Consider the following 27,760-nt stretch of genomic DNA (forward strand, 5'->3'; position numbering starts at 1 on the left):
TAACAGGGATGTTAACAAATTTATGCACAAACTTCGAGAGAAATAAGCGTTTAGTGCGTATGGATAATTTCTGGGATCTCATGAAACATGGGACCAACACTTTACATGTTGTGTTCATATTTTTGTTTTAGTGTAGTAATAAGTACACCATCATGCTTTTGGGACGTGTGTCTTTTCAGATTCCACAATGATTCTTTAGTTGTGGACACAACATTATCGCACTCCCTCTCGTGCTCTTGGTCCACATCTTTGTAAGTTACCTTGATTTTGCACCTGTGTGTATTATCAGTTTCTTAATGAAAATATTTAGAGAACTCCATGACAGTAGCTAAAGCAAGGGACTATTAGCAGCACACAAATAGACTACAAATTCATGCTGGTCCGGGCATGCCCTGAGCTCGTGAAGTGAGCACTACTGGAGCAAAGTTTGGACACACCTACTCATTCAAGGTTGTCTATTTGAAAAATCTCAAATATAAAATATATTTAGATTTGTTTAACACTTTTTTGGTTACTACATGATTCCATATGTGTTATTTCACAGTATTAATGTCTTCACTATTATTCTACAATGTAGAAAATATTTAAAAAATAAAGAAAAACCTTGGAATGAGTAGGTGTGTCCAAACTTGAGACTGGTACTGTATATACAGTGCCTTGCGAAAGTATTCGGCCCCCTTGAACTTTGCGACCTTTTGCCACATTTCAGGCTTCAAACATAAAGATATAAAACTGTATTTTTTTTGTGAAGAATCAACAACAAGTGGGACACAATCATGAAGTGGAATGACATTTATTGGATATTTCAAACTTTTTTAACAAATCAAAAACTGAAAAATTGGGCGTGCAAAATTATTCAGCCCCCTTAAGTTAATACTTTGTAGCGCCACCTTTTGCTGCGATTACAGCTGTAAGTCGCTTGGGGTATGTCTCTATCAGTGTTGCACATCGAGAGACTGAAATTTTTTCCCATTCCTCCTTGCAAAACAGCTCGAGCTCAGTGAGGTTGGATGGAGAGCATTTGTGAACAGCAGTTTTCAGTTCTTTCCACAGATTCTCAATTGGATTCAGGTCTGGACTTTGACTTGGCCATTCTAACACCTGGATATGTTTATTTTTGAAGCATTCCATTGTAGATTTTGCTTTATGTTTTGGATCATTGTCTTGTTGGAAGACAAATCTCCATCCCAGTCTCAGGTCTTTTGCAGACTCCATCAGGTTTTCTTCCAGAATGGTCCTGTATTTGGCTCCATCCATCTTCCCATCAATTTTAACCATCTTCCCTGTCCCCGCTGAAGAAAAGCAGGCCCAAACCATGATGCTGCCACCACCATGTTTGACAGTGGGGATGGTGTATTCAGGGTGATGAGCTGTGTTGCTTTTAAAACATAACAAACAAACATAACGTTTTGCATTGTTGCCAAAAAGTTTAATTTTGGTTTCTCTGACCAGAGCACCTTCTTCCACATGTTTGGTGTGTCTCCCAGGTGGCTTGTGGCAAACTTTAAACGACACTTTTTATGGATATCTTTAAGAAATGGCTTTCTTCTTGCCACTCTTCCATAAAGGCCATATTTGTGCAATATACGACTGATTGTTGTCCTATGGACAGAGTCTCCCACCTCAGCTGTAGATCTCTGCAGTTCATCCAGAGTGATCATGGGCCTCTTGGCTGCATCTCTGATCAGTCTTCTCCTTGTATGAGCTGAAAGTTTAGAGAGACGGCCAGGTCTTGGTAGATTTGCAGTGGTCTGATACTCCTTCCATTTCAATATTATCGCTTGCACAGTGCTCCTTGGGATGTTTAAAGCTTGGGAAATGTTTTTGTATCCAAATCCGGCTTTAAACTTCTTCACAACAGTATCTCGGACCTGCCTGGTGTGTTCCTTGTTCTTCATGATGCTCTCTGCGCTTTTAACGGACCTCTGAGACTATCACAGTGCAGGTGCATTTATACGGAGACTTGATTACACACAGGTGGATTGTATTTATCATCGTTAGTCATTTAGGTCAACATTGGATCATTCAGAGATCCTCACTGAACTTCTGGAGAGAGTTTGCTGCACTGAAAGTAAAGGGGCTGAATAATTTTGCACGCCCAATTTTTCAGTTTTTGATTTGTTAAAAAAGTTTGAAATATCCAATAAATGTCGTTCCACTTCATGATTGTGTCCCACTTGTTGTTGATTCTTCACAAAAAAATACAGTTTTATATCTTTATGTTTGAAGCCTGAAATGTGGCAAAAGGTTGCAAAGTTCAAGGGGGCCGAATACTTTCGCAAGGCACTGTATATATTACATGTATACATATATACAGTGCATTCAGAAAGTATTCAGACCTCTTCACTTTTTTCACATTTTATTACGTTACGGCCTGATTCTCTGGTCTGATGAAACCAAGATTAAACTCTTTAGCCTGAATGCTAAGCGTCACGGCCTGAAGAAACCTGACACCATCCCTACGGTAAAGCATGTTGGTGGCAGCATCATGCTATGAGGATGTTTTTCAGCAACTGGAACTGGGAGACTTGTCAGGATTGAGGGAAAGATGAATAGAGCAAAGTACAGCTAGATCCATGATGAAAACCTGCTCCAAAGTGCTCAGGACCTCAGACTGGGGTGAATGTTCATTTCCCAACAGGACAATAACCCTAAGCACACAGCCTTGACAACGCAGGAGTGGCTTCGGGACAAGTCTCTGAATGTCCTTGAGTGGCCCAGCCAGAGCCCGGACTTGAACCCGATCGAACATCTCTGGAGAGACCTGAAAGAAGCTGTGCAGCGACGTTCCCCATCCAACCTGACAGAGTTATTGAGTATCTGCAGAGAATAATGGGAGAAACTCCCCAAATACAGGTGTGACAAACTTGTAGCGTCATCCCCAAGAAGACTAGAGGCTGTAATCGCTGCCAAAGGTGCTTCAACAAAGTACTGAGTAAGGGTCTGAATACTTATGTAAATGTGATATTTCCATTTTTTGTTTTTTTATACAGTTGCAAAAAAAAAACTTAAGCAATTTTAGAATAAGGCTTTAAAGTAACAAAATATGGAAAAATGAAGGGGTCTGAATACTCTCCCAGCATCCCGGAGTCGCCTCTTCACTGTTGACATTGAGACTGGTGTTTTACGGGTACTATTTAATAAAGCTGCTAGTTGAGGACTTGTGAGGCATCTGTTTCTCAAACTAGACACTCCAATGTACTTGTCCTCTTGCTCAGTTGGGAATCCCACTCCTCTTTCTATTCTGGTTAGAGCCAGTTTGCGCTGTTCTGTGAAGGGAGTAGCTCACAGCGCTGTACGAGATCTTCAGTTTCTTGGCAATTTCTCGCAGAAAATAGCCTTAATTTCTCAGAACAAGAATAGACTGACGAGTTTCAGAAGAAAGGGCTTTGTTTCTGGCCATTTTGAGCCTGTAATCGAACCCACAAGTGCTGATGCTCTAGACACTCAACTAGTCTTCAGAAGGCCAGTTTTATTGCTTCTTTAATCAGGACAACAGTTTTCAGCTGCGCTAACATAATTGCAAAAGGGTTTTCTAATGATCAATTAGCCTTTTAAAATGATAAACTTGGATTAGCTAACACAACGTGCAATTGGAACACAGGAGTAATGGTTGCTGATATTGGGCCTCTGTACACCTATGTAGATATTCCATAAAAAATCAGCTGTTTCCAGCTACAATAGTCATTTACAACATTATCAATGCCTACACTGTATTTCTGATCAATTTGATGTTACTTTAATGAACAAAAAACAAGGACATTTCTCTGTTCCGTTATTTATTAAATTCACTCCCTGTACTTGCTTCTCGACTCCTAGCGTACACGTTATGGAATAACGCCTCACCAAAGGGAAGCAACCCAGGATTTTTTTAATGGTGTTGTTTGGTCCATGGGCCACTGTCGAAGCAACCGGGGATGCCTCAGCTGCCTCGTCAGGCTTCCATGCCTCAGCTGGCTCGAGAACCTAGGTTCTCAAGCCTTGGTTTGGCTTGTCAGGCTTCCATTGCCAAAGCTACCGGAGATGCTTCAGCTAGTTCGTCAGGCTTTCAAGTCTCAGCTGGCTCGACAGGTTCTCAAGCCTCTGTTGGCTCATCAGGCTTCCATTGGTGAAGCTCCTAGGGATGTCTCAGCCGATTAGTCAGGCTCCCGTGCCTCAGCCGGCTCGACAGGTTCCCGTGCCTCAGCAGAGCAACTGGCCCGCTCCTGGGCCCCAGGACCATCCCTCTGGTCGGCGTCCTGCGGCTTGAGCAGCATGTCAGGGAGGGGGTACTGTCACGCCTACTCCCGCTCCCCCTCTCTGGCGCTCATTGTCGCCAGTTTTCTCATTATTACGCACACCTATCACCATCGTTATGCGCACCTGCTCCTCATGAGACTCACCTGGACTCAAACACCTTCCTGATTACCTCCCCTAAATCTGTCACTCCCTTTGGTTCTTTCCTCAGGCGTAAATGATTCTGTTTCAGTTCCTGTGTTTGTCTGTATGTTGGCCGATTAGGCCTGGCTCGCAGTCGGCGTTCCAATTAATCCCAAAAGTATTGGATGGTGTTGAGGTCAGGGCTCTGTGCAGGCCAGTCAAGTTCTTCCGCACCAATCTCGACGAAGCATTTCTGTATCGACCTTACTTTGTGCACGGGGGCATTGGCTCGGAAGAAATGAATTTGACTAGAAAATGACGTTCACCGGCACACAGCCACAAACACGACACTCCAGACTTTTGAACAGGTGGAAACAAATACCCTCCTGTTGGAATTACATGGTAAAAAAGAATTTGATGATAGAAACAGCCGCTTGATAGCTGAAATATTTTCAGTCAGGGAAAATGTTCCTGTAAATGACATAAAGTCGTTATTCTCAACAGATTACTGTCAGAACTGTTCCTAACAAAAAAGGTATTTCAATCAAACAAAGCTCACAATCCAGGCTCTCTTGGCTGAGAGTTGAGGAAAGACTGACTGCATCGCTTCTTTTTTTACTAAGAAACAATCATGTGTTTTATTTGCATAGTCAACTTACACACAGCACTGACACACACGCCACCAGACGTCTTTTCACAGTCCCCAGGTCCAGAACAAATTCATGGAAACGTACAGTATTATACAGAGCTGTGATTGCATGTAACTTCCTTCCATCTCATATAGCACTAGTTAACATCAAACCTGGTTTAAAAAAAACAAATATAGCAACACCTCACAATGCCTTTCCCCATGTGACCTACTTTTTGTGCGTATGTACTGACATGTATGTGTAACTGATAGATACACACACTACATGTCCATGTTCTTAAATGTATGTAAATTGTAAAGTCTTTGGCCTGTTATGCCTTTTTCGTTGTGTCAGACTCCGGTAAGACTTGCTGTTGCCATTGGCTTTGGCTAATGAATCTCCAATCCCTTTCCTTTCCTAATGGGGATCCATTATATATATTCTTTCCAAGTTAATCACCAACCATCTATCTCCACCATACTGTGGGAGATCAAATCAAATGGATACCAAATGCTGTCACGACTGCAGTTTGGTAAAAACCATACAATTGCCCTTTACTAAACTCCATTAAGCTCTTATTTTCCCACTGTAATCTTCTGAAAAGGACACATCAGTTTGACAGCCTTCATCATAGTGAAATGAAGAGACCTTTTTTTCTGCTGTGTGATGCTGCAACAGTCCTAGCTGCTCTTCAGCTTCAGCCCTGCTAAACACAACAGCTGTCCTCTGGAGCCCCAATCCCCAAGCCTGCACATTGAGCCTGGGCTTGGATCCATGTGACCCACTAAGAACTTAACACCAGCCAGCCTGCAGGCCCAGGCCCTCAGCTGAGGCTTCAGGGGGAGAAGAGAGGACAGGGAGGCGGAGAGGACAGAAATCTGCATCCAGATGCACCTCGACCTGGGCCAAGACAAGTTCACAACTTTGGATGCACTTTGTGTCATGAAAGAGCTGCCAGCTGAGGTAAAAGAGGCAGTCTATCACTACTTAGGGTTGTATTAGAGGCGATTTGGTTCCAGAGGCATTTTGGAACTTGGTAGTGAGTGTTGCAACCGAAGACCGTTGATTTTTACACGTTACGCGCTTCAGCACTCGGCAGTCTCGTTCTGAGAGCTTGTGTGGCCTACCACTTCACGGCGGAGCCATTGTTGCTCCTAGATATTTCCGTTTCACAATAACAGCACTTGCAGTTGAGCTCTAGCAGGGTAGAAATTTGATGAACTGACTTGTTGGAAAGGGGACATCCTATGACAGTGCCACGTTGAAAGACATTGAGCTCTTCTGTGAGGCCATTCTACTGCCAATGTTTGTCTATGGAGATTTCATGGCTGTGTTCTTCATTTTATACACCTGTCAGCAACAGGTGTGGCTAAAATAGCCGAATCCACTCATTTGAACAGTTGTCCACATACTTTTGTATATATAGTGTATGTTGATTTTGGGGGGGGGTGCTGGAGATGATAAATATGAAGATGAAACATTCAGAAATTTTCCTTTTACATCTTCCTAAAACCTACTCTGAGCTAGGAGTATTTTTGTTCCTAAACAGTTTTTTTTCAGGATTCCGAGGACATTTTCTGAGATGCTTTGTGTTTACATGCCCCGTTCTTCTGTCTCAGTGAAAGACCTACCGATAGAAAAGGATGCCTTCAGAGAACCAACTTCGTGTTTTTTTCCAATATAAAATGTCTAAAATATACCCACGATGAAGAATATAAACAGCGCAAGAGCTGTTACTTACAGTAGGCAGTGCTATGCAGGGGCCCTTTAGAGCTCTATTCTTCTGGTGATGGATGATGCAATCTCAGACACTCTTGCTGGGTTTTCTTCCTCTCACGGAGACTTGGTAACTCAATTGACGAGGAGCCGACATGCCTTCACATAGGCATGGCCACTAATTTAAAGCCACATAAACTTTCCACCAGACTTAATAAACTGAGCTCACTTACACACTCCTCAGTAGCAGACGGGAGGTGAACCAGTCCGACACAGCACTATGTCACCATTCCTACAGCAGATGGGTCTATACGGAGGGTGCAAAACATTAGGAGCACCTGCTCTTTCCATGGCGAATTTAGACTGTTCTGAACGCAAAATGGGCTGCAACTAAATATTAGGCATGGTGTCCTTAGTGTTTTGTACACACAGTGTATATCATACAGTCATGTTTTGGATGGGCCCGAGCCCTTTTTGGTATGGTGAAAATGTCTTTACACATTACACCCTGATAAAATTTCCACTCAACCCTCCTAAAATGTTGACTTACCTGAGAAAACGAAAAGGTTAGGGATTGGTGTATGCTCTACCTTACTCTACCTTGAAATGTGAAACTCAGCTGGGGCCTGTGGCGAGGGAGACAGGGGTGCTGGAGGGTATCCTCTTGTGGCATAGCCACACTGTCCCTGGCACTGTCCACAGGCCAAGCACACCCAGCAGGTGATACTGGTAACTACTGTTTATGAAGCTGTTTTGTGGGCAGTAAAACCCAAGAAGAGGGTTATTAAGCCCTGTCTATGTCTGAGAGACCCAGGCCAAACGGTTCAGTAATTACAGCATATAAATGTTCAACTGCTTTCATTTTCATGACTTATTGCTGAGCCCAACAAAAAATAAATATTGTTGGACAGACATACCTAGTATGTAAATTACTGAATGGCCTCCATCTATATTGACTCACCTGACTGTCTGATACAGTTCCAATGTGGGAGATTGCTAGAGGTTCAATAAGGTTTTCCAAACCAATAATGAATGGTACTGAACCAGGATACTGTGACTGGGTGACACTGTTGCCCCCCAAAAAACATGAAAGAATTTGTTTGGAAGAGACTTGGCCAAGCCCGCCTGACTGACTTCCTCTGAAATACCGTGGGAACATAATGGTGGGAACGTTCAAACTGAAAAGGTGAAAATAATCATTTCCTCAATAATTATGTTTAGGCAAAACAAACCCAATACATAGAATGACATGATGAGTTGGCAGCATAACATACGATTTCATAATCATGGAGTAAGCTGTGTCTGGGTTCAAGTTCATGAACATAACATCATTTTATTGAAAACTAATGTTGTGGGCAAAGAATGGGCTTTAGTCTTCTTGAAAATCAAAAGAACGCCACATTTCAAGGTTTGTTGTGAGATTTGAATTTCAGGTCTTTAAGAGAAGTGTACGTGGTTGGTAGTGTCATCCTATTTTCCACAGACACAGTGTTTCTGTTCTGATTAAGTCCAGATCAGTCTATGTACTCATTTTTTCTGTATTGCTATGGTAGTTAATTATCATAATGCTCTCTTCTAATAATTATTATTATTATTTATTGTGTGTCACTTTCAGGAAAGTTGTCTTGCATCTCAACAAACAACAGCACAGCATCACCAACAGGGTCATAAATACAGACATACATCACAAGTCATATCTACAACAGACAACACAGACGACGGCAAGAACAATTCAGTTCGTAAAATCTAGGAAGTACAAATCTGAAGTTAATAATGAAAAGATGTGCAGGTCTTTCCTCTAGACTAGACCTAAAGGCTATCAGAACATTGTGAGAAGAGTGTTTGCGCATACAGGAAGGAAGGAAATAACATTTGATGAAAGGGACAGCGAGCCAAATTAAACACTTGTCTGATTTGCTATGGTTACCGTTCTTCACACTTTTCTATTGCCTGTGAACTATATTGGTACAAAGGGGTGCAGACATCAAGAGCTTAGTGCACTCACCTCTAGTACGTGAAGGAATGAACTCAGTCTCCTGGAGTGCACTTTCTGTCCATTAGCTTAGTTAAATGGTACTTAATCTTACTCTCACATTTCTACCATAAATCATTTTCCATCTGAGAAACTATTTCAAAGTATACATGCATGTATGTACTACAGCTGAAGTAATTGTTGACCATAACAATGACTGAAGCTTAAAAGATGTGGTCATGCCCTAATTTATATCCACTTCTCTAGATCAGATGAGCTCATTGCTTCTGCTGTGCATTTTTTAAATCAACCCATAGAAATTATAATTGCTGTATAAATACATACGGTACTTTTGGACTCAAAGGTGTTTCTTTTAAAACCTTCATAACAGCATACAGAGCTTGGCAGTGCATTTAAGTATGTGTCCAACTCTTTGTTGCCAACATCCCAAAGACTGACAGCAAGGCATTCGGAGGCGTGCGAAGCAGAGGTGGGGTTGCGTAGGGAAAAAATTCCTGATATTGGCTCATGCGGGGAAAATTTGAAAAAGCCAAACACGTTTAGTTGCGCATGTGGGAGGGTGTCTCTGCAGTTGTGCGCCATTTTGTCTTTCCATCAAACACATTGAGACTAAATACTTGCATTCCTTAGGTCTGTCACTTTACATGCTACTGTCAAGGGCAATGAGAGCTCATGTCCGTGAAGTACAAATCCTGAATGTGTGCCTGGGTACACAGCTCCCTTGTTAGTAAATACACTTTGAATGGGCCTTCCCTTGAGTAAGGGCTTGGTTTTATTTGTCAGCATCATTTTGAATCAGCATTTTCAGCTGATTAGTTCTGGCAGTGGGATTGGGTTGGAACGTTAGACATTTGCCAATATACTTTGGGTGAGGAAGGATCTCTCTCTCTCTCTGGCTGTACTCAGTCAAAGTGAAGGATTTGAAGTCTCTGCTGAATCCTGGAGTTCGGTGCATTGCTTGCAGTGGTACCTACTCCTCTGTCCCCAATCCCTGTGCATATTAGCCATTATATCCAGGTCTAATCCAGTGCATATGCTTGGAGATAATGGGGGTCGCCAAGGTAACAACTCATTAGCTTCACTTCAAAATAACAGAATCATTAACAGATTAGACCTACACTACCGGTCAAAAGTTTTAGAACACCTCCTCATTCAATTGTTTTTCTTTATTTTTACTATTTTCTACATTGGAGAATAATAGTGAAGACAGCAAAACTATGAAATAACACAGATGGAATAATGTATAATTAGTATCTAAACTTCTTTAATTGTTATGGCAGGACACAAATCCTCAATTATTTTCATTGTGTGATTGACCTGATTGAGATTAGATTTGGGAAGATGGCTGGCCAAGAGAAAGCAATGTCTGGGATATGGCTACCAGACTACCATGGGTAGTAATAGGGTGGCAAAGTCCATTCTGCAAGAGGTTGTGCCATTTCCAAGCCTCTTCAAAGGGTTCTCTGTGAGTTGATTACTAATTAGCGTCTTGTTGGTTCCCGGTTTAACATGTTTGTTGGTTTTGTTGTTGTTTGTGCCTGGCTCGGTTGCTGAAGGCATTTGCCTTGCTTGGCCTTCTCATCGTGCAGTACGTGTTTAGCTCTTGTTCATACAGTACCGTCATACATTTCTAGAACTCTCTTTCCATATCTCTCGACCCAACCTACTTGGCACAGACGTTAATTCAACGTCTATTCCACTTTGGTCCAACGTAATTTCACTGATATTACATGGAAACAACGTTGATTCAACCAGCTTGTACCATGTGGCAAGTTTTTTGTTGTACTTCCATTTAGTAATTCCACTGCAAGATGCTGTGGAAAACATGACAAGTTATTGTCTAACAATCCTTCATGAAACATTTGATATTTGTTGATGTTTTAGTACATAAAACATGCCATAGGGTCATTGTATGTGCAGTGTTTTGGAAAATAGCTATGAGTTAATTTAAGAACATAAACCAAACGGATTATCACATTAGTCCTGAGTACAATTACCATTTGTCTAGGATGATGGAGAGGGAATATGTCAGTATCTCTGATGTTTGGAGATCTCATCACTAGAACTGCCCCAAGGTAGTGGCACTAGCATCTTACATTTTTTGGTCCTCTGTTTTCAATGCCATTTAATCCTGTTCATTTGTGCTGCGTCCTCCTTCCTTCCCTCTTGAACATACTAGTTTGTTCCACATTTGGGCCTTTTGTGTTCTGTCCAAAAACACTTGGGATTGGCTCCTTTCTATCAGAGCGTGAACATTTTGAGAGTCTCTTTTTTTATTGAACAAAGGATGTTGAGGGTTCCCAAAAAACTGTCTGGATGGTGTGCAGGAACTAGCAGGATCAACATCCTCTGTCTTCTTTCATGTTGCTTTGCAAAACCTGTCCAGTCCCCATTGTTGCAAAGCACACGTACCCTCCACTTCCTGTTCAATTTCCACAGTGGCCTGTCTCCTCCTTTTCTACATGAGTTGCTTATGCTCTTTCCCTCTCTTTTCATTCTGCTTCATCCAGCTAAATACCCACAACCCCAGTGTGCAGGCGTGTATGCTAATAGAAAAGCAGTATGCTCTGCGTGACTCATTATCAGTAGCAAAGATATTGCCCCGGTAAATCTACTACAACTACAATCGCTTGAGAGGCAAGACAGTAGCCTCTCATCTTGACATTTCATCTTCATTACATCTTCAACATAACCAACGCCTCATGTACATAGACGTATATTGCGTAATAGCTTGGCAATGAAAACAAGTTCAGTTTTGACATTGGTGGATGTGTTCTTCAACTTGTTTGTTGATTGCATCCACAGCTTTAAAGTGGCGCTATGTTATACTCAGCATGTTGTATTGGCCTCTGAAAGTCATTTGTAGCCTACAGTCCTCACTAATCTACTGAATCTAGTTAGCCCTTTCCTGCAGTCAATGACCAAAAGCGCTATATTTGGCCTCATGGATGGAATGTTATTCATATTTTTAATAATTTCATAGTTAGTACATCATTTAAAAAAATGTTCGACAAAAATCCAGTGTTTCTATGTTAAACCGTTTTGTTATATTTCAGTCTTCAGTGATGTATATAAAGTGTAATATTGGGATGCAAACTCAAAATGTAATACATTTCAAGTCTATAGCTGACATTGTACAGGTGTCTTCTTTTTTTAAAGCCCATAACCATGTGTGCGTGGTGTATACTTTTGTTTCAAAGTATTTTTTTACCTAATTCTCCTTTTTCATTTTAGTTCTCCTAACCTTTTACGTAAGTTATCCTAACCTTTGTTGTTAGTTCTCCCAACCACCAACCTGAATTGTCTCCATTTTTCTTCTTTGTGGTTATGATGCAACAAGCAACCTGGTCTCAGAGAAATATGTACAATACTATACGTACAATGCAAAACGTTATGTTTGGCGTAAAAGCAACACAGCTCATCACCCTGAACACACCATCCCCACTGTCAAACATGGTGGTGGCAGCATCATGGTTTGGGCCTGCTTTTCTTCAGCAGGGACAGGGAAGATGGTTAAAATTGATGGGAAGATGGATGGAGCCAAATACAGGACCATTCTGGAAGAAAACCTGATGGAGTCTACAAAAGACCTGAGACTGGGACGGAGATTTGTCTTCCAACAAGACAATGATCCAAAACATGAAGCAAAATCTACAATGGAATGCTTCAAAAATAAACATATCCAGGTGTTAGAATGGCCAAGTCAAAGTCCAGACCTGAATCCAATCGAGAATCTGTGGAAAGAACTGAAAACTGCTGTTCACAAATGCTCTCCATCCAACCTCACTGAGCTCGAGCTGTTTTGCAAGGAGGAATGGGAAAAAATGTCAGTCTCTCGATGTGCAAAACTGATAGAGACATACCCCAAGCGACTTACAGCTGTAATCGCAGCAAAAGGTGGCGCTACAAAGTATTAACTTAAGGGGGCTGAATAATTTTGCACGCCCAATTTTTCAGTTTTTGATTTGTTAAAAAAGTTTGAAATATCCAATAAATGTCATTCCACTTCATGATTGTGTCCCACTTGTTGTTGATTCTTCACAAAAAAATACAGTTTTATATCTTTATGTTTGAATCCTGAAATGTGGCAAAAGGTCGCAAAGTTCAAGGGGGCCGAATACTTTCGCAAGGCACTGTAGCAAATTTACAGACCAAATCCTACAAATTTGCCCTGAGACCAGGTTGATCTACCATGTTATGGAAAACTCCAAAGAGTAATATGAAAACAAATATACATGTCAGAGGGTTTAAGGGTTTGCATTCTTGGTGTGATTGCAAAGTGTTTATGAATTGTATCTTGTGATATAGGCTACTGTGGTGATGAATACTTGGGCAAACTAAGGACTGTAGTCATTTGGGTGAAGGTAAGCTTTAGCTATTGCTAAGTGCTAGTGCAAATCCAGATTTAGCTTAAACACCGGACTTAACTGGTTCTGATTATCAATCAAAACAGAATGATAATCAGAAAGTTTTTTTTTCCTAAAGGAGATTTGGATCCGTTTACAGTGAGTAACAGTTTCCACTGGGCAGTCTGTTCTGCTCTGTACTCCTCCTACTGTCTAAAGCCATCTCACTTGCTTTGGGATTAAGAATTATATGTTACTACCAACTGGTCTTGTTTTGTTTCATTTGCATGAGAGGCCAGGTGGTATACAGTATGTACTGTAGGGTCTTTATTTTGTTACGCAAGTGAGAGGTTGACTTTGGGCCTGACCCAGTGACTCTCCAAGCCATTAATCACACATTACCTCTGGTTATTTCACTCTGTTCCCTCAGCTAGAGCAAGCGTATAACTGCTTACAGACCTCTCCCGGTGAAATTATTGCTATGGCGAATATGTACAGCATTGCCAAAAGAATCTTGTGCTTCAATGTGAAAGTGATTCAATCTCAAGCATATTAGGTATGTGAAATATAATGTAGAACTTGTCATTCCTGGCTTGATTTTGGAGATTTGGATCTTTCCATGGAAAACCAGGACCCAACTGGCTAAATATAGACTAACCAGCATTGCCTATGTACCAACCAGGCTACATTGTTAGCGACTGCTGATGTGGATGTGTTAAGAAAATGTGCAGAACAGTATTTAGTGAGATGTGGAAATACTTTGTGTGTGCCAGGAAAATTAGCTATGGTCTTTTTATGCATGCTACATACTGTACTTTATGATGACCTTTCAAAGAACAAAAAGCTGTCAAATGGTAAAAATTTTACGATATATCCCATCCATCTAAATCCAAATACAGTATCTTGATTCATGGGCAGTGGCTTGAACTGGCTTCTAATACTTAGGTTAACTTGGACATCTTTCATGTTACCCTTAGCCACTGTACTGGCGCCGCGGTGGATAGCAGTTGTTTTACATGTGTTTTTTTTACGCTGACCTTAACTTTTTTTGGACATAATGTCTCCGCCATAAATTCCTACGACCGAAAACAGCTTCTGGACATCAGAACAGCGATCTCTAACCACAATTTGGATTACAGTTTCTACTTCAACAAGTCGTCAGCTCTGGACGATCTTCCTACTCTGGACCAGGCCCTAATCCCCGGGACTCCAAAGAGAAAGCGACAGCGGAAGAGAGGCAGGCGAGCTGGCATCCTGACTTGACTACGCTGGTGAGCAAAGAAGACGCTTCTACCCTCCGTTCTATTGGCAAACGTACAGTCACTAGAGTACAAACTGGACGAGCTCCGTTCAAGGCTATCCTATCAACGGAACCTGAAGAACTGTACAAGAACTGAACAAGGACATGGATAATATACATCTCGCTGGTTTTTCCATGCATCGTCGAGACCGGTCGGCAATGTTCCCTCTAAACTGCACACGGGCGCACAGCTCCCCCGGGACTGCCATGCAGAAGAAATATAAGCCAGCGCAGGGAAGCACGAGATAGAACTTCACTCAAATGTATAGTTTTCCCCTTTAGCTAACACTATCAACATTTCCCTTTACTGTGGGAATTGTGATCAAATCAACACAATATTAATCACTTTCAATGGATCATACTGAAACAAAACGAACTCTGCAACACTTAGTATGCAAACTAACTATGCAAGAGATTTTGTAGAAGGCCGAGCGCATCGGAATAGGATTCTATTGCATTGACAGGCACGACTCAGGCCTTTAGTCTACACAGACCGGTGCGCTATAACCAATCAGAGCCGGATATGCAAATAGACCATTGCCATATATGGATTTGTGCCATTCACTTTGAACTGGACTGTTTTACAGCATGACCTGTTGTGATTAGATGCATTTGTTTTGAGATCAAAGGGAGAGCTACATGTAGCCACATGTGCACATTTGTTCATATCCTTTGCTAGTTAGTGAGTTATAGCGAATATAGCGAATTTGTAGTCAGCAATGTGGGAGTGATCGCTTCCTACAAAACCACAAAACGTACATTTCTTGCCATCTTTTTAAAGCGAGTCAGGTAAAGATGATTTTTTTCTTAAAAGGGCAGTGGTGTATTTTGAGACATGTTTGAATAAGCTAAGTAGCAAATAGGCAGAGGGTAGCATAATTTGTCTGATTCTCTGTAATAATGGTATTGGAATAATAATGAATTGTATTTTGTAAAGTGGTTTCTTGCATCAAACAACACAACAAAATGTTCAGTCACCTCATTGTCGGAAGGACAAGTGGATAAACAAGTTCATGTCAAGACCTGCATGTTTAAAAAAAAAAAAATCTCAAGTAGTTAGACTTACATTGAACACCACACATGGTAGGCCTACATTATGATCAAATAGCCACAGTAGCCTTCTTGGCCACAGTTCAAACACAAAATAAAAAATGATAACGCACGCTGGAAGTTGCACAGAATTTTGTACTCAGCAGACCTGAAATGTTCTCAGTGCCCGAAAACCTTTTTAGGTGAACATTACGGGTCAGTAGCCTTTGGTAATATGGAGTGGGGAGAGGTGGGTCTCTCTGTTAAAAAAAAGCTGGTGCACGATCTATAATGTTAAGTCTCAAGTTTTTGTTTGCCTGAGTTAGAATACCTCATGATACGATGCAGACCATACTATTTACCAAGAGAGTTTTCCTCTATATTTTCCATAGCTGTCTATCACAAACTGATGCTGGCACTAAGACTGCACTTAATGAGCTGCATAGGGCCATAAGCAAACAGGAACACGCACGTCCAGAGGCGGCGCTTTTCGTGATCAATGATTCATACAAGGCTTGCTCTCACCCTTCCTGACGGGCCACCCCCAGGTGGTAAGGGTAGGCAACAACACATCTGCCACACTGACCCTCAACACTTTGTCCCCTCCTGTACTCCCTGTTCACCCACGACTGCGTGGCCGTGCACGACTCCAACACCATCGTTAAGTTTGCCGATAACACAACGGTGGTAGACCTGATCACCGACGACGATGTGACAGACCAAAGGCAAGATGTCAGTGACCAGGCAGCGTGGTGCCAGGACAACACCCTCTCCCTCAACATCAGCAAGAGAAAGCTGATAGTGGACTACAGGAACAGGATGGCGGAGCATGCCCCATCCACATCAACAGGGCTGCAGTGGTGTGGGTAGAGAGCTTCAAGTTCCTCGGGTTCTACATCACTAAGGAATGAACATGGTCCACACACACCAACACAGTCATGAAGGCACAACAATGTTGCTTCCCCCTCAGGAGGCTGAACAGATTTGGCATGGGCCCTCAGATCCTCAAAATGTTCTACAGCTGCACCATTGAGAGCATCCTGGCTGGCTGCATCACCACTTGGTATGGCAACTGCTTGGCCTCCGATCGCAAGGCGCTGCAGAGGGTAGTGCGAACGGCCCAGTACATCACTGGAGCCGAGCTTCTTGCCATCCTGGACCTCAATACCAGGCGGTGTCAGAGGAAGGCCTTAAAAACTGTCAAAGACAACAGCCACCCAAGTTATAGACTGTTCTCTCAGCTACCGCACTGCGAGCGGTACCGAGGCACTAAGTCTGTAACCAACAGGACACTGACCAGCTTCTACACCCAAGCCATAAGACTGCTAAACAGTTAACCAAATAGCTACCTGGACCATCTGCATTGATCCTTTTTGCACACTTTTGTGTAAGGACAGACGCTAGGAGATGAGAAGCAAGTACAGGGACTGAACATTTCATAAACAAAGGACATGAAACAGAACACGGACAGTGTCTGGACAGGGGAAACAAAACAACATTAATGCAGACACGGGAAGAAACTGAGGAAGTGACAGATATAGGGGAGGCAATCAATAAAGTAATAGAGTCCAGGTGAGTCCCATGAAGTGCTGATGCGCGTAACGATGGTGACAAGTATGCGTAATGATGGGCCTCCTGGCGCCCTCGAGCGCCAGAGAGGGGGAGCGGGAGCAGGAGTGACACTTTTGACTCATCACATAAGCTGCTGTTACTGTTTATTATCTATCCTGTTGTCTAGTAATTTCACCCCTACTTATATGTACATGTCTATCTCAATTACCTTCTACCCCTGCACATCGACTTGGTACTGGTACCCTGTGTATATAACTAAGTTATCGTTACTCATTGTGTATTTATTTGTCATGTTATTACTTTTCTTTTCTTCTCTATGCATTGTTTGGAAGGGCCTGTAAGCATTTCACAGATAGTCCACACTTCTTGTTTACCAAGCATGTGACGAATAAAATTAGATTAGATTTTGATTTGATTCCAGCTACCTGAGAGACCCTGTTTTTGTGCTCAGTGCTTCTTCTCTGCATCTCTCTCTGCCTTAGGCTCAAGTTGTGTGGGACAAGGAAGCTCATTAACCATATACCTCATATGCTGCTCACAGACTTCAAAAGCAAAAATGTCTGGGTCACAGCTTAGCTTTCTGCAATCTGTGGTTTATGTGCCTTGAAATAAAGGCATAATAAAAATATGAATGTGTTGTTCTCTCTGTGTGTGTGTGTGTGTGTGTGTGTGTGTGTGTGTGTGTGTGTGTGTGTGTGTGTGTGTGTGTGTGTGTGTGTGTGTGTGTGTGTGTGTGTGTGTGTGTGTGTGTGTGTGTGTGTGCAGGTGCAGGTAGAATGGTTAATAAAAAAAGAATTCATTAAGTTTAATGAAGTGATGTCTTATGGCTGATATTATGGTAAGAACCCCTACGAATGCTTTTAGCTTTCAGTGTCTGGTAACTTTCAACAATTATTCAACTCTTCTATTTAAGTCAGTTCATAAAAAAATGAACTAATAAAAACACATAGTTCAGACACAGAACTGTTTAACTTTTTATGTCCTTTTCCGTGAGAGGAAACCCTGGGGCAACTTGCTCCTATGCTCTGGGACACCACATTTCAGCACATACATCCTGCTATGGCTCCGCTTATAGTGGACACTGTCAGGGCAGATCCCCAATAGAATGGGCATGGTGTTGTGTGCTTGTCTAACTGACAGTAAAAGTGCATTAGCACAAACCTACTTTGACTCAGTGCATTTCCTCGTGTTCATTAGACATGTTTGGAGCAGCTTTCCCGTGTTTAATAAAACCACAGTGCTCTGTTTGGGGGCCTCCGTCCGGCAGAGGAAAGATTTGAAGAAAATGTATTGGGTATGAATCCAATTTGTAACCACAAAGAAAGCTGAGACCATTTGAGATCTGCTACTCTTGCCATTTAAAATTGGAAGCATCCTATTGTTTTCCTTTCCTTATGCTTATAGAAAGAGTTAGGAGTTTGTAGACAGCTCAGGAAACATCACTCACTGTGGATCTACCAATTAAAGAAGATCTGCGATTACAGTACACAGGTAGCACATACAGTGACTATGATATCTCCCACATTTTCTCACATACATGTGGAATGGTTGAGTTTTATCCAGCCTGGGTTTATGCTCTCCGTGCTCGGTTTGAGTCTGATGAAAGACCTGCTTGAAGGGATGAAACATGATGTTCTGTTTCACCTATAATCCCTGCAACCGCCAGTCAGCAGCAGGTGGGATGTTTCCACGCTGTGATTTTGAAAGAGCTGCATGTCGAAGTTTGTTAGCTGACCCAATAATGGTGACTGTAAAGTAAATAGGGTCAAGTCTGTAATGTGTCCACAGCTTTGTCCTAACAAGAGATGGGAAACTGAAGCCATGTAAAAAACAAAAAAAACAAACAGGTCAGTTAAAAAATGAATGCTATATTGTCTAGTCAGGTCCATAATTATTGGCACCATTGATAAAGATGAGCAAAAATATTTATACAAATAATGAGCTGTATTGTATGCAACAATTTTTAAAATTATTTTACACTAATACAATTGCTCAGAGAAAGAGATTTTGTTGAACAAATAATGCAACATCTTAAAAAAGAAAGGGGTCACAATTATTGGCACCCCGTTTTCTATACTCCAGAACCCTCTCCTTTGCCTTTTTCGAAAATGTTTTATGAGATTGGATAACGCGTTGCAAGGGATCTTAAAACCATAACCCTACAGTATCAGTCCCGAGACCCCAGCAAAAATTGTATTTTCATTTATCTGACTTTCATTTATCTGCATGTCCAGCTCTTCTATTTAGCCTTACAATGAAGTGTTTTTCCATTTTATTTTCAGGACAACCAGGGCTACAAGTAGAATATAAAACAACTTGACATAAACAATAAAATAATGTCTGCCAAAGCAAAAACCTGATAAAAAAAGGAATTTCTATGTATGCTGTAAGTACAGAAATGGTTTGATCAGTGGGTAAATTAATATACAACTAGTCAATGACAACTGTGTGGAGTTTGGAGTTTGTGACAACAACTATGTGAGATTAATACAGTATTATAGGGATTTCCTATGATGATCTTCGATGTAGAAGAATCATTTATCTTCTAACGACTCTTGTGTAGCTTGGAAACAGAGGAAAACATGCAGTACGTGTATTCGTGGGATTCTCAGCTTTTCATAGATAGCTTTTAATAGTTTGTAGCTCAAAAAATTCAAACTGTACAGATGATTTTGTAAAAAGACCCTGCCACAGGCCCCTTTGGGATATGTCCTTATCTCACAAACACCGCTTTAGTTATGCCCCCATTAATCACACAGACTAAGGCAGAGGCAACCAGGTTTTTGGCAAAAAAATGTCCTAGCACTGGGTAGAGTTCATGATGCCCTTGACCTTAACAAGGGCCCCAGGACCAGTGGAAGCAAAATATCCCCATAACGTCAAAAATTCATCACCGTATTTTACCGTCGGTATGGGGTACTTTCCTACATATGCTTCTGTTTTTTAACGCCACTGGTGTGCGTGGCCAAAGAGCTCTATTTTCATGTCATCTGATCATGGCACAGGTTCCGATCTAAGTGCTGGATTTGGCATAGAAAAACAGAAGCATATGCAGAAAAGTACCCTCATACCCAGGGTAAAAAATGGTGGTGGATATTTGATGTTATGGGAATATTTTGCTTGCAATATGCAACATAGCTCAGTATTTGTATTATATATTTCATACAGGTTTTTTTGGACATTTTTATCAAAGGTTGCCAATAATTATAGACCTGGCTATATCTACCATATACAGTACAGTAGATAGTTTATCTCACTTTTGATGTGTTGTGCTACCCATTCGTCTGTCGTTTTGCACGCTGCCTTTCCTTTAGAGGACAAGGGCTAATCTGTCAAAGATGCCTAATAAAACTCCTTTCCACCCTACTGACATGATAAAAGGAACAAATAACTTTTAAAAGCTTATTTTGTGACGTGAAATATCACGTGAGGTCTACACCAGGCACCAGCTGTTTCTACTAGCTTTACTACAAGTATGTATTGGTAGCACCGCCCTGGCCTTGTGGTCTGAACGGTTGAACAGGCGGTGGAAATGTAACTCAGACATTGAGGTTTACAGTAGTCTGTGAAGTAAATAAAGCTTAAAGTGCTGTAAAGCTGTTCTCATTTGAATCCTTGTTGTCTAAAAAGAAGCAATTAAACATACAGAAACACAGTCAAATGTTGTGCAGTTACAATCCCAGGACTTTATTTGACATTTATCAAGTGTGCATCTGCACCAGAGAGTCAGAAGTTGTGGTACCACAGTGTTCCATCACCTTCTGAATGCTTTCGAATGTGTTAGGACTTCTGTTTGAAATGTGAAAATGCTGTGATTTAGTTTTGCTCATTTTGCTTTTACGTTTGAACTATTTCTGCCATTTAGTACTCAACAGTAATGTATTTGCTTTTAAACAGAGAATACAGATGGTTGAAAGACATTTAAGATAACTTTATCTTAATTGAGTAAACTGCTGCTCTGTTACTTTTCAAACTCTGGCAACAGTTCTTAATTGGTATCTACTGTTATGTAAATACGTTATGTAATAAATATTTTTCTTTTAAATGGTGTGTTTCAACTGTTTTTGTGTCTTACAGTGACATCTTGTTTAAAAGTCCTGATAAAAAGTCATTGTTAAATTAAAAATGTAGATTAATTAGCATTGGATCAAAGTCGAGCTTTTCTATTCGGCTCCAGCCACATGTGGTCTGCAGACTGGATCCAAACATGTGGTTTTATTTAGCTTTGTGGAAAGGTTAAATAGGAAACTTGGATAACAGAAAAAAGTGCTGAGTCTTTGCATATTATGAAGTTTTCAAAGTCTCCAAGGCATTTTCACTACATATACTACATAGTACTTATCATTCTCTTAATATCGAGCAGGGGATCTCATATATGATTATTTGGGGGGGGTTGTTACCTATGATAGAAGAAAGGCTACTGTTGTCTCAACACATGACAAGTGTATCTTTTAACCATGATATCTATTTAATACCTATTTTTAAGGCACTTAGGTTCTGGTGGCCCAATGAGTCTGGACTATAGACATAGACTGAATCAAGAGGAGGAAAGGCAGAATGAGGTGCATATGATGACAGACTTGTAAAGAAAGAAAAAATCTTTATTGGTTAAAATTGCCTTTCACAGATATAATTAATGAGTTTTTTGTTTCTTGCTCTCATGCACTTACACACTGTACAACAGTGGATTTCCATGGAATGACATTATCTGACCCCATTATTAAACAAATGTACACCGAAGTGTGTCTTGTATTCTGAATGGAGGCCCTTTGCTTTAGCCTTTTGAGATCATTGAAACCAGCGGTCACAAAAAAAAGCCCTGTCTGAATGTATGTACTGTAGTGATTTCTGCCTGGTGTAGTAACATGAATTAGTAACTTAGATATCAGAAAACACTTGCCCCCTTTTTTTTTTGCCTCATATTACACCGTAGTCAAGATCTCAGTGCAAACACCATCGCAGCTGTATAACCCATGAAACTCTCTGTAGACGTACCGAAATACCATGACGCAGAATTGGGAGAGAAGAAAAAAACACAGAAAACATGAAAATGTCCAATTGAAATCCCATCTACAAGTGTTTGGTAGTTGTGGAGCTACATTGGCATATACCTTCTAATATATTTGACTAAATATTAGTCTAGCTCTATAAGCAGTCTTCTAAAAACTCACATTGGTGAAACAGTTAGCTTGAATTACAGTACTAAAAATCTATCTCTCAAGCAGCAATGAATGATTACATTGAGTTAAAAAAAAGGTAAAGACAAATTATCATTCTACTGCCCTCCTCTACCATCCTACAGGAAAGAAAAGAAAAAGAAGACGTACACTTTAAAATGAGAACAAAAATAAAGGCTGTCTTTCAAAGATGCTTCGAGACCCAAATGTAGCAATAAGAAACTGTTGCTCTGTATTTCTCTTACAACAACTTGAGTCCACAGTCTGAAAGCAACCTCTTACCCACAAAACCCAAAACAACAAGTATCAAATAAAACAACCGACACCACATAAATTCAAAGTTTATCAGGAAATGACAGTCCACGATAATAAAAGCAACCTCTTATTTGTTGAGAAAATTGTATTCTATTAATCATTTTTTATTATTATCAATAAATATGCAGGTGGGTGTAGTGACTTTATATCATTTATATGGATATGACCTTGGATAGTAGTACATTTTTATCTAGTGGTGGATGTACTGTTACTAATAAATAAATATTAATTCATGAAACTGAGCATCCTTCTTACAATCCTGTTTCACAAGACCGACTTGGAAGTCAGACAGAAGACGAGTGTGACGGAGACATACAAGCCCAATGTTTTCAAACTACTTGCAAAGCATGGAAAAAGACACATTGCTATTATATTGAAGTGCAATCTTTCTAAATGGAATGTAACTGTGTGAGGCCATATAATGATAACTAATACATCGCCAAGGCATATTCTTCTAAAGTGAAACGTGGGCACAGTTATCGGAACAGGGTCACATGCCCACTAGATGTTTTTGTTGTTAAAGCTTGTTAGCTCCACTAGTTTCAAAGTCATCAATAAATGTATAGTACCTCCAACAGTGTAAGTATTTTAATGTCTCTTTATTGACTCTCTAGTTAGGACAGTGAATGGGCTATGCCCCGCCCTGCCCCGCCCCGCCCCGCCCCCCTTGTACTCTCTGTTCTCTGGCTCCAAGGCCACCGACAGGGGGGGCTGGGGAGGGGCTAGACATCTAGATCGTCTGGCCTTGGCCGACTGCTCATGCGACTGCTGGCTCGACTGCAGGGCCTGGGGTCCATCAGGGCCAACGGCTGCAGCTCGTGCCCTGGGGTCAGTTTCTTACTCTCCTGGGTGTCGTCAGGGAAGTCAAAGGCCTGTGCGTGGGAGTTGGAGATGGTGCTGCCATTATGGCCCAGGCGGTTCTGCTCCGTGCTGTAGTTGGCCCAGTTTTGCTCGTTGGCTTGCTTGTTGTAGTTGCGAACAGAGTTGGTTCTTTCCCCAGTGGCCAGCTTGTACCCCGGGGGTGACATGGGTGACAAGGGGGCAGTGGGAGAGGAACAGCCATTATAGTAGGCATACTTAGTGGTGGACAGATCCTTGGGGGTGGGGCTTAATGTCCCAGTGCCAGGGTAGTGGACGGGCGGTTGTTTCCCCTTCACGCGGTCTTTGATCCTCTTGAACGTCACGTAGAAGAGCTCAATGACATTCAGAACCAGGGAGACCAGAGAGACCACCAGCATGAAGATGATGAAGACGGTTTTCTCAGTGGGTCTGGAGAGGAAACAGTCTACTCTGTGGGGGCAGGGGGACCTCTCACAGGTGTAGACAGCGGCCAAGCTGAAGCCGTAAATGTACCACTGTATGACCAGGAAGCCCACCTCAAAGATGGACTTAAAGAAAATGCTGACGATGTAGGTTCTCAAGAGGGCTCCCTTCATCTTAACCTTCCCATGCTCCTCCAGCCCATGCTTGAGCTTTTTTAACTCAATCTTCTTCAGAGGTACGTCCACATCGCCTCCGTCGTTCTGGATGGTTTTCAGCCCTTCCTCTTTGCGGTTAATCTTCTGCTCTATTCGCAACAGGTAGAACACATGGGCAAGGTAGAGAAGAGTCGGCGTCGAGACAAAGATAATCTGTAGCACCCAGAACCGTACATGTGATATAGGAAAGGATTTGTCGTAACACACATTCTCACAACCAGGTTGCTGGGTGTTGCACTTGAAGGCGGACTGCTCGTCCCCCCAGGCAGACTCCACAGCGGTTCCCAGCACCAGGATCCTGAAGATGAAGAGGACAGAGAGCCACACCTTCCCTCCAGCCGTGGAGTAAGCCTGAACCTTGTCCAGTAGCCTCCCCAAAGCACTCCAGTCACCCATGATGGAGTTTTAGCTGCAATCAGACAGAAAATAATGAATATATTGTAAGTGTTCAAACATATTCCTATATACAGTAAACATGGTTATATAGCACTCTATCTCAAGTTACATTTGTGAATCGGATCAAATCAAATTGTGTTTGTCACATGCGCAGAATACATTGAAATGCTTACTTACAAGCCCTGAACCAATGATGCAGTTTTAAGAAAATACCACAAAAAAAAAGTTTTTTAAAAAGTAAGAGGTAAGAAAAACAAATAATTAAAAAGCAGCAGTAAATAACAACAGCGGGGTTATATACAGGGGGTACCGGTACAGAGTCAATGTGTCAAATAAATCTCAATGCTTGAGGAAAATGTGTAACAACTAGGAGTCTTGCGATGGCTGTAGTGACGCACAGAACAAATCCAATTGCCGGAAAAGACCTGAACAAGACCAATGTCAACGACCACCTTTCACTATGCTTAATGAATCGTCAACCCAGAAAGCCAATTTAAAGGCTATTGGAAGTCATGAGAGGAGAATCACATTGTGTGGTCCTACCAGTGTTGATGGAACTTCTTAAAATACTGAGTAAGTGAACAGTGTAATCGTAGATGATAGGGCCCAGATTGGTGAAACACAAGCGCAGACATTTGTTTCCCCTTCATCGGCAGGGTATTAAAACATGCGCTGGGGACCTGTTTCTCAGCAAACCATCGTTTGTTAACAACTGTAATAAACATGAAACAACGTCGAAATAAGAGACGCTGACCAAATTAAAAGATGTCAAATAGCGTGTATGTCAGCATTTGTCCATGTTAAATTGTGCCGTACTGTGTAATCTAAGGATTGCTATGCAAATACACCCCAGTCTCAAAGAAATGTATGGCAGTTTTAGACACAGTTACTGTTCCGCACATAACACATGCATTTACTAGTCAGCGGAGAAAATAACTACACGATCTTCATAATAGATGTGTCATTTTTATCCTCACTACCTATCATCCTCAGTAGATATAATTCCCAAAATCTGGTAGAATCTACCTGTGCAGCCTATGAAGGAAGTGGACAGTGGACTAAGGCACGATACTGTAGCTCTCTGCTCTCAGTGCAAGCCTAAGACTGGGGACCAACAGCTCTTCTGCTGGGGAGTGTCTGGAACACGCTCTCTCTGAGCCTCGGAGTCTAGAGCACAGGGCCCCAGTTCATTGTATGCATATTAGTGACCTGCCTAGCTCGGCTACAAAGACCCAATTCTTAATGATACTAATGACACTGCACGTCAGATGGGAATCAAGTTCGTAAACGTGAGTACCATCCGAATAAAGATTCTGAAAGATGTCAGTAAACAAATAAACAACCATGGATGAGGAGAAGCCATCTGTTGAAGGGTGTACCAACAGCATGGCTTCACTTAGCTAATACTGTACTGCATACTGTGCAGGATGCCTACAGTATAGTGGAAAATAACCAAGGACTGCTTCTTACTCAACAATGATGGTACCATGATAAACAATTTAAAAACATTTAAAAAATGTTTCACTGAGTCGTTTGTAGGCCTATTTAATATCACAGTACCATTTGGAAACTTGAATAATAATAAAAAAACAGGTCCATGTAGACATTGCTGGTCTACAGTAAGAAACCCACTGATGCCATCATCCCCCTGAGATCTCTGATCTTGAATTTATGTTATTATGGCAATGTAACGAGAAGTTGGGCGAATAAAGAAATGTGTAAGGTTGTAAGCACATCAGCTCAACTTCAAGATTCCCTTAGATTGGAACTGTGCTCTCGAGATGCAAGGAAGACCTTTAAAGATCTGAGTCGCCCAACTTGATCACACTTCACGAGGATATTCTATAAGGCCAAGGGGAAAAATATCAATGAAGCATGTCAATATGCTTGGTTACGATGTAGCTGGTTTTAAAACAAATCAATCCCCAGTTTACAGTTGATAAACTGTTCAGTTAAAGTCCTCTATAAAGCTTGTAAAAAAAATAAAATCATTCCATGCTGCTTTGAGTAATTTGCCTCGGGTTACTCGTTTATCTTAAAAGCACTAAACAGACGAAATTGGTAAAAAAAAAAAAAAAAAAACAGCAAAAGAAACAGATGGATCATTTAAACTTTTCATTGTTAAACACAGAAAAAATGAAATGTTTTATAAAGGATATATTATGGACCATACTATAGCAGATAGCCTATAGAAATACAATGCGTCTGAATTGGCACAGTGTGTCTGGATTCTGAGCGCAAATTAGTTTCTCCGCATAACTTCTGACAGTGACAAAAATATATATAGATACGAATTTTTACTTCTTCATGTCAATAATAGCAGTTGATATAGCGCAAAGCTTACCTGGAAAGTTACTGAGAAGTCAGAAGAGAGCCCTTAGGGACTTTCTCCGTCACTTCTTGAAAACAGTCACCGCTATCTTGAAATCCAAGTTTGGGACCACGGAGAATCTGAGACTGACTTGTCAAACTTTCCTTGCTTATAACAGTCCACATACGGGCTGGGGGAGAGAGAAAAAAAATAAACGATGGACAGAAAAGTTTGGAGTCAGTCACCTGACCCCTACGTCAAGACTTAGACATCCCTACGCTCGGTTTCTGAACTTTTCTTCTACTGAAATGTAATTGTGCAATAGAAAAATGAACCTTTTTTTTTAACAAAGATTAATAGCACCTTTTTCAGACCAGTATGAGTTTACCAAGATCAAGTCTACAGCCTATACTAAAGCGTTCTATATTAGGTCCTGTGGGCAAACCTGTAAACGAGTAGCCTAGTTGTGGAATAGGCTATGTTTTAATGGGTTAAAATAATTCATATTAATCGCATGTAGATCAAAACATGTTTGATAATCTTGTTTTTCATCATTTCTTAAACCATGCTATGTTGTTGTCCTAGGTCTCCCTTTACGTAGTGTTGTGTTGTCTCTCTTGCGTTTTGTCCTATATTTATATTTAATGTATTTTCTAATCCCCCCCCCATTGTGGCAGGAGGCCTTTTGCCTTTTGGTAGGCCTTAATTGTAAATAATAATTTGTTCTTAACTGACTTGTCTTGTTAAATAAAGGTTCAATAAAAATGACGGACTGAAAGTGTCATGAAAGGTAACTTGTGTTGCGTGTGTTTATGTACAAAGATCTAGACCTATAGATAAGACTATAACACATAGCCTAATGATGCAGATCAGCAGTGCTGTCCACGTCATCTCAATCACCAAGTTTATGCTGCCATCTAGTGTATGCTCTCGGAATGAGTGGCTGTGTGGTGTTTTTCTCATTTCCGTTTACAGTACACATAGCTTGCCAAACATTTGTCATCACACTGTCAGCATAGAAATGAACTGTAATATGAACAAACACATACTCAATTCACTGGAATGTAACTTTACACATTTTATATTTCTTGTAGGCCACTCATTACAGTATGCCACTTCACAGAGCAGAGCGCCATCAA

At 41.2% G+C, this 27,760-nt stretch overlaps 1 protein-coding gene across 1 annotated transcript; it reads right to left on the minus strand.

The window, feature by feature from the left end:
- Positions 1-21,524: 21,524 nt before the first annotated feature.
- Positions 21,525-26,808, minus strand: LOC112217583 (gap junction alpha-1 protein). The gene is made up of 2 exons (XM_024377990.2): positions 26,655-26,808; positions 21,525-24,323 (listed from the first exon to the last, which is right to left on the minus strand). Exon 2 carries the CDS (start codon positions 24,308-24,310, stop codon positions 23,159-23,161), a length of 1,152 nt encoding a protein of 383 aa, XP_024233758.2. The 5' UTR covers positions 24,311-24,323; positions 26,655-26,808; the 3' UTR covers positions 21,525-23,158.
- Between the last annotated feature and the right edge of the window lie 952 nt (positions 26,809-27,760).

The sequence above is a fragment of the Oncorhynchus tshawytscha genome, linkage group LG18 (genome assembly GCF_018296145.1).
Source record: "Oncorhynchus tshawytscha isolate Ot180627B linkage group LG18, Otsh_v2.0, whole genome shotgun sequence".
In the NCBI taxonomy this organism is placed as follows: domain Eukaryota; kingdom Metazoa; phylum Chordata; class Actinopteri; order Salmoniformes; family Salmonidae; genus Oncorhynchus; species Oncorhynchus tshawytscha.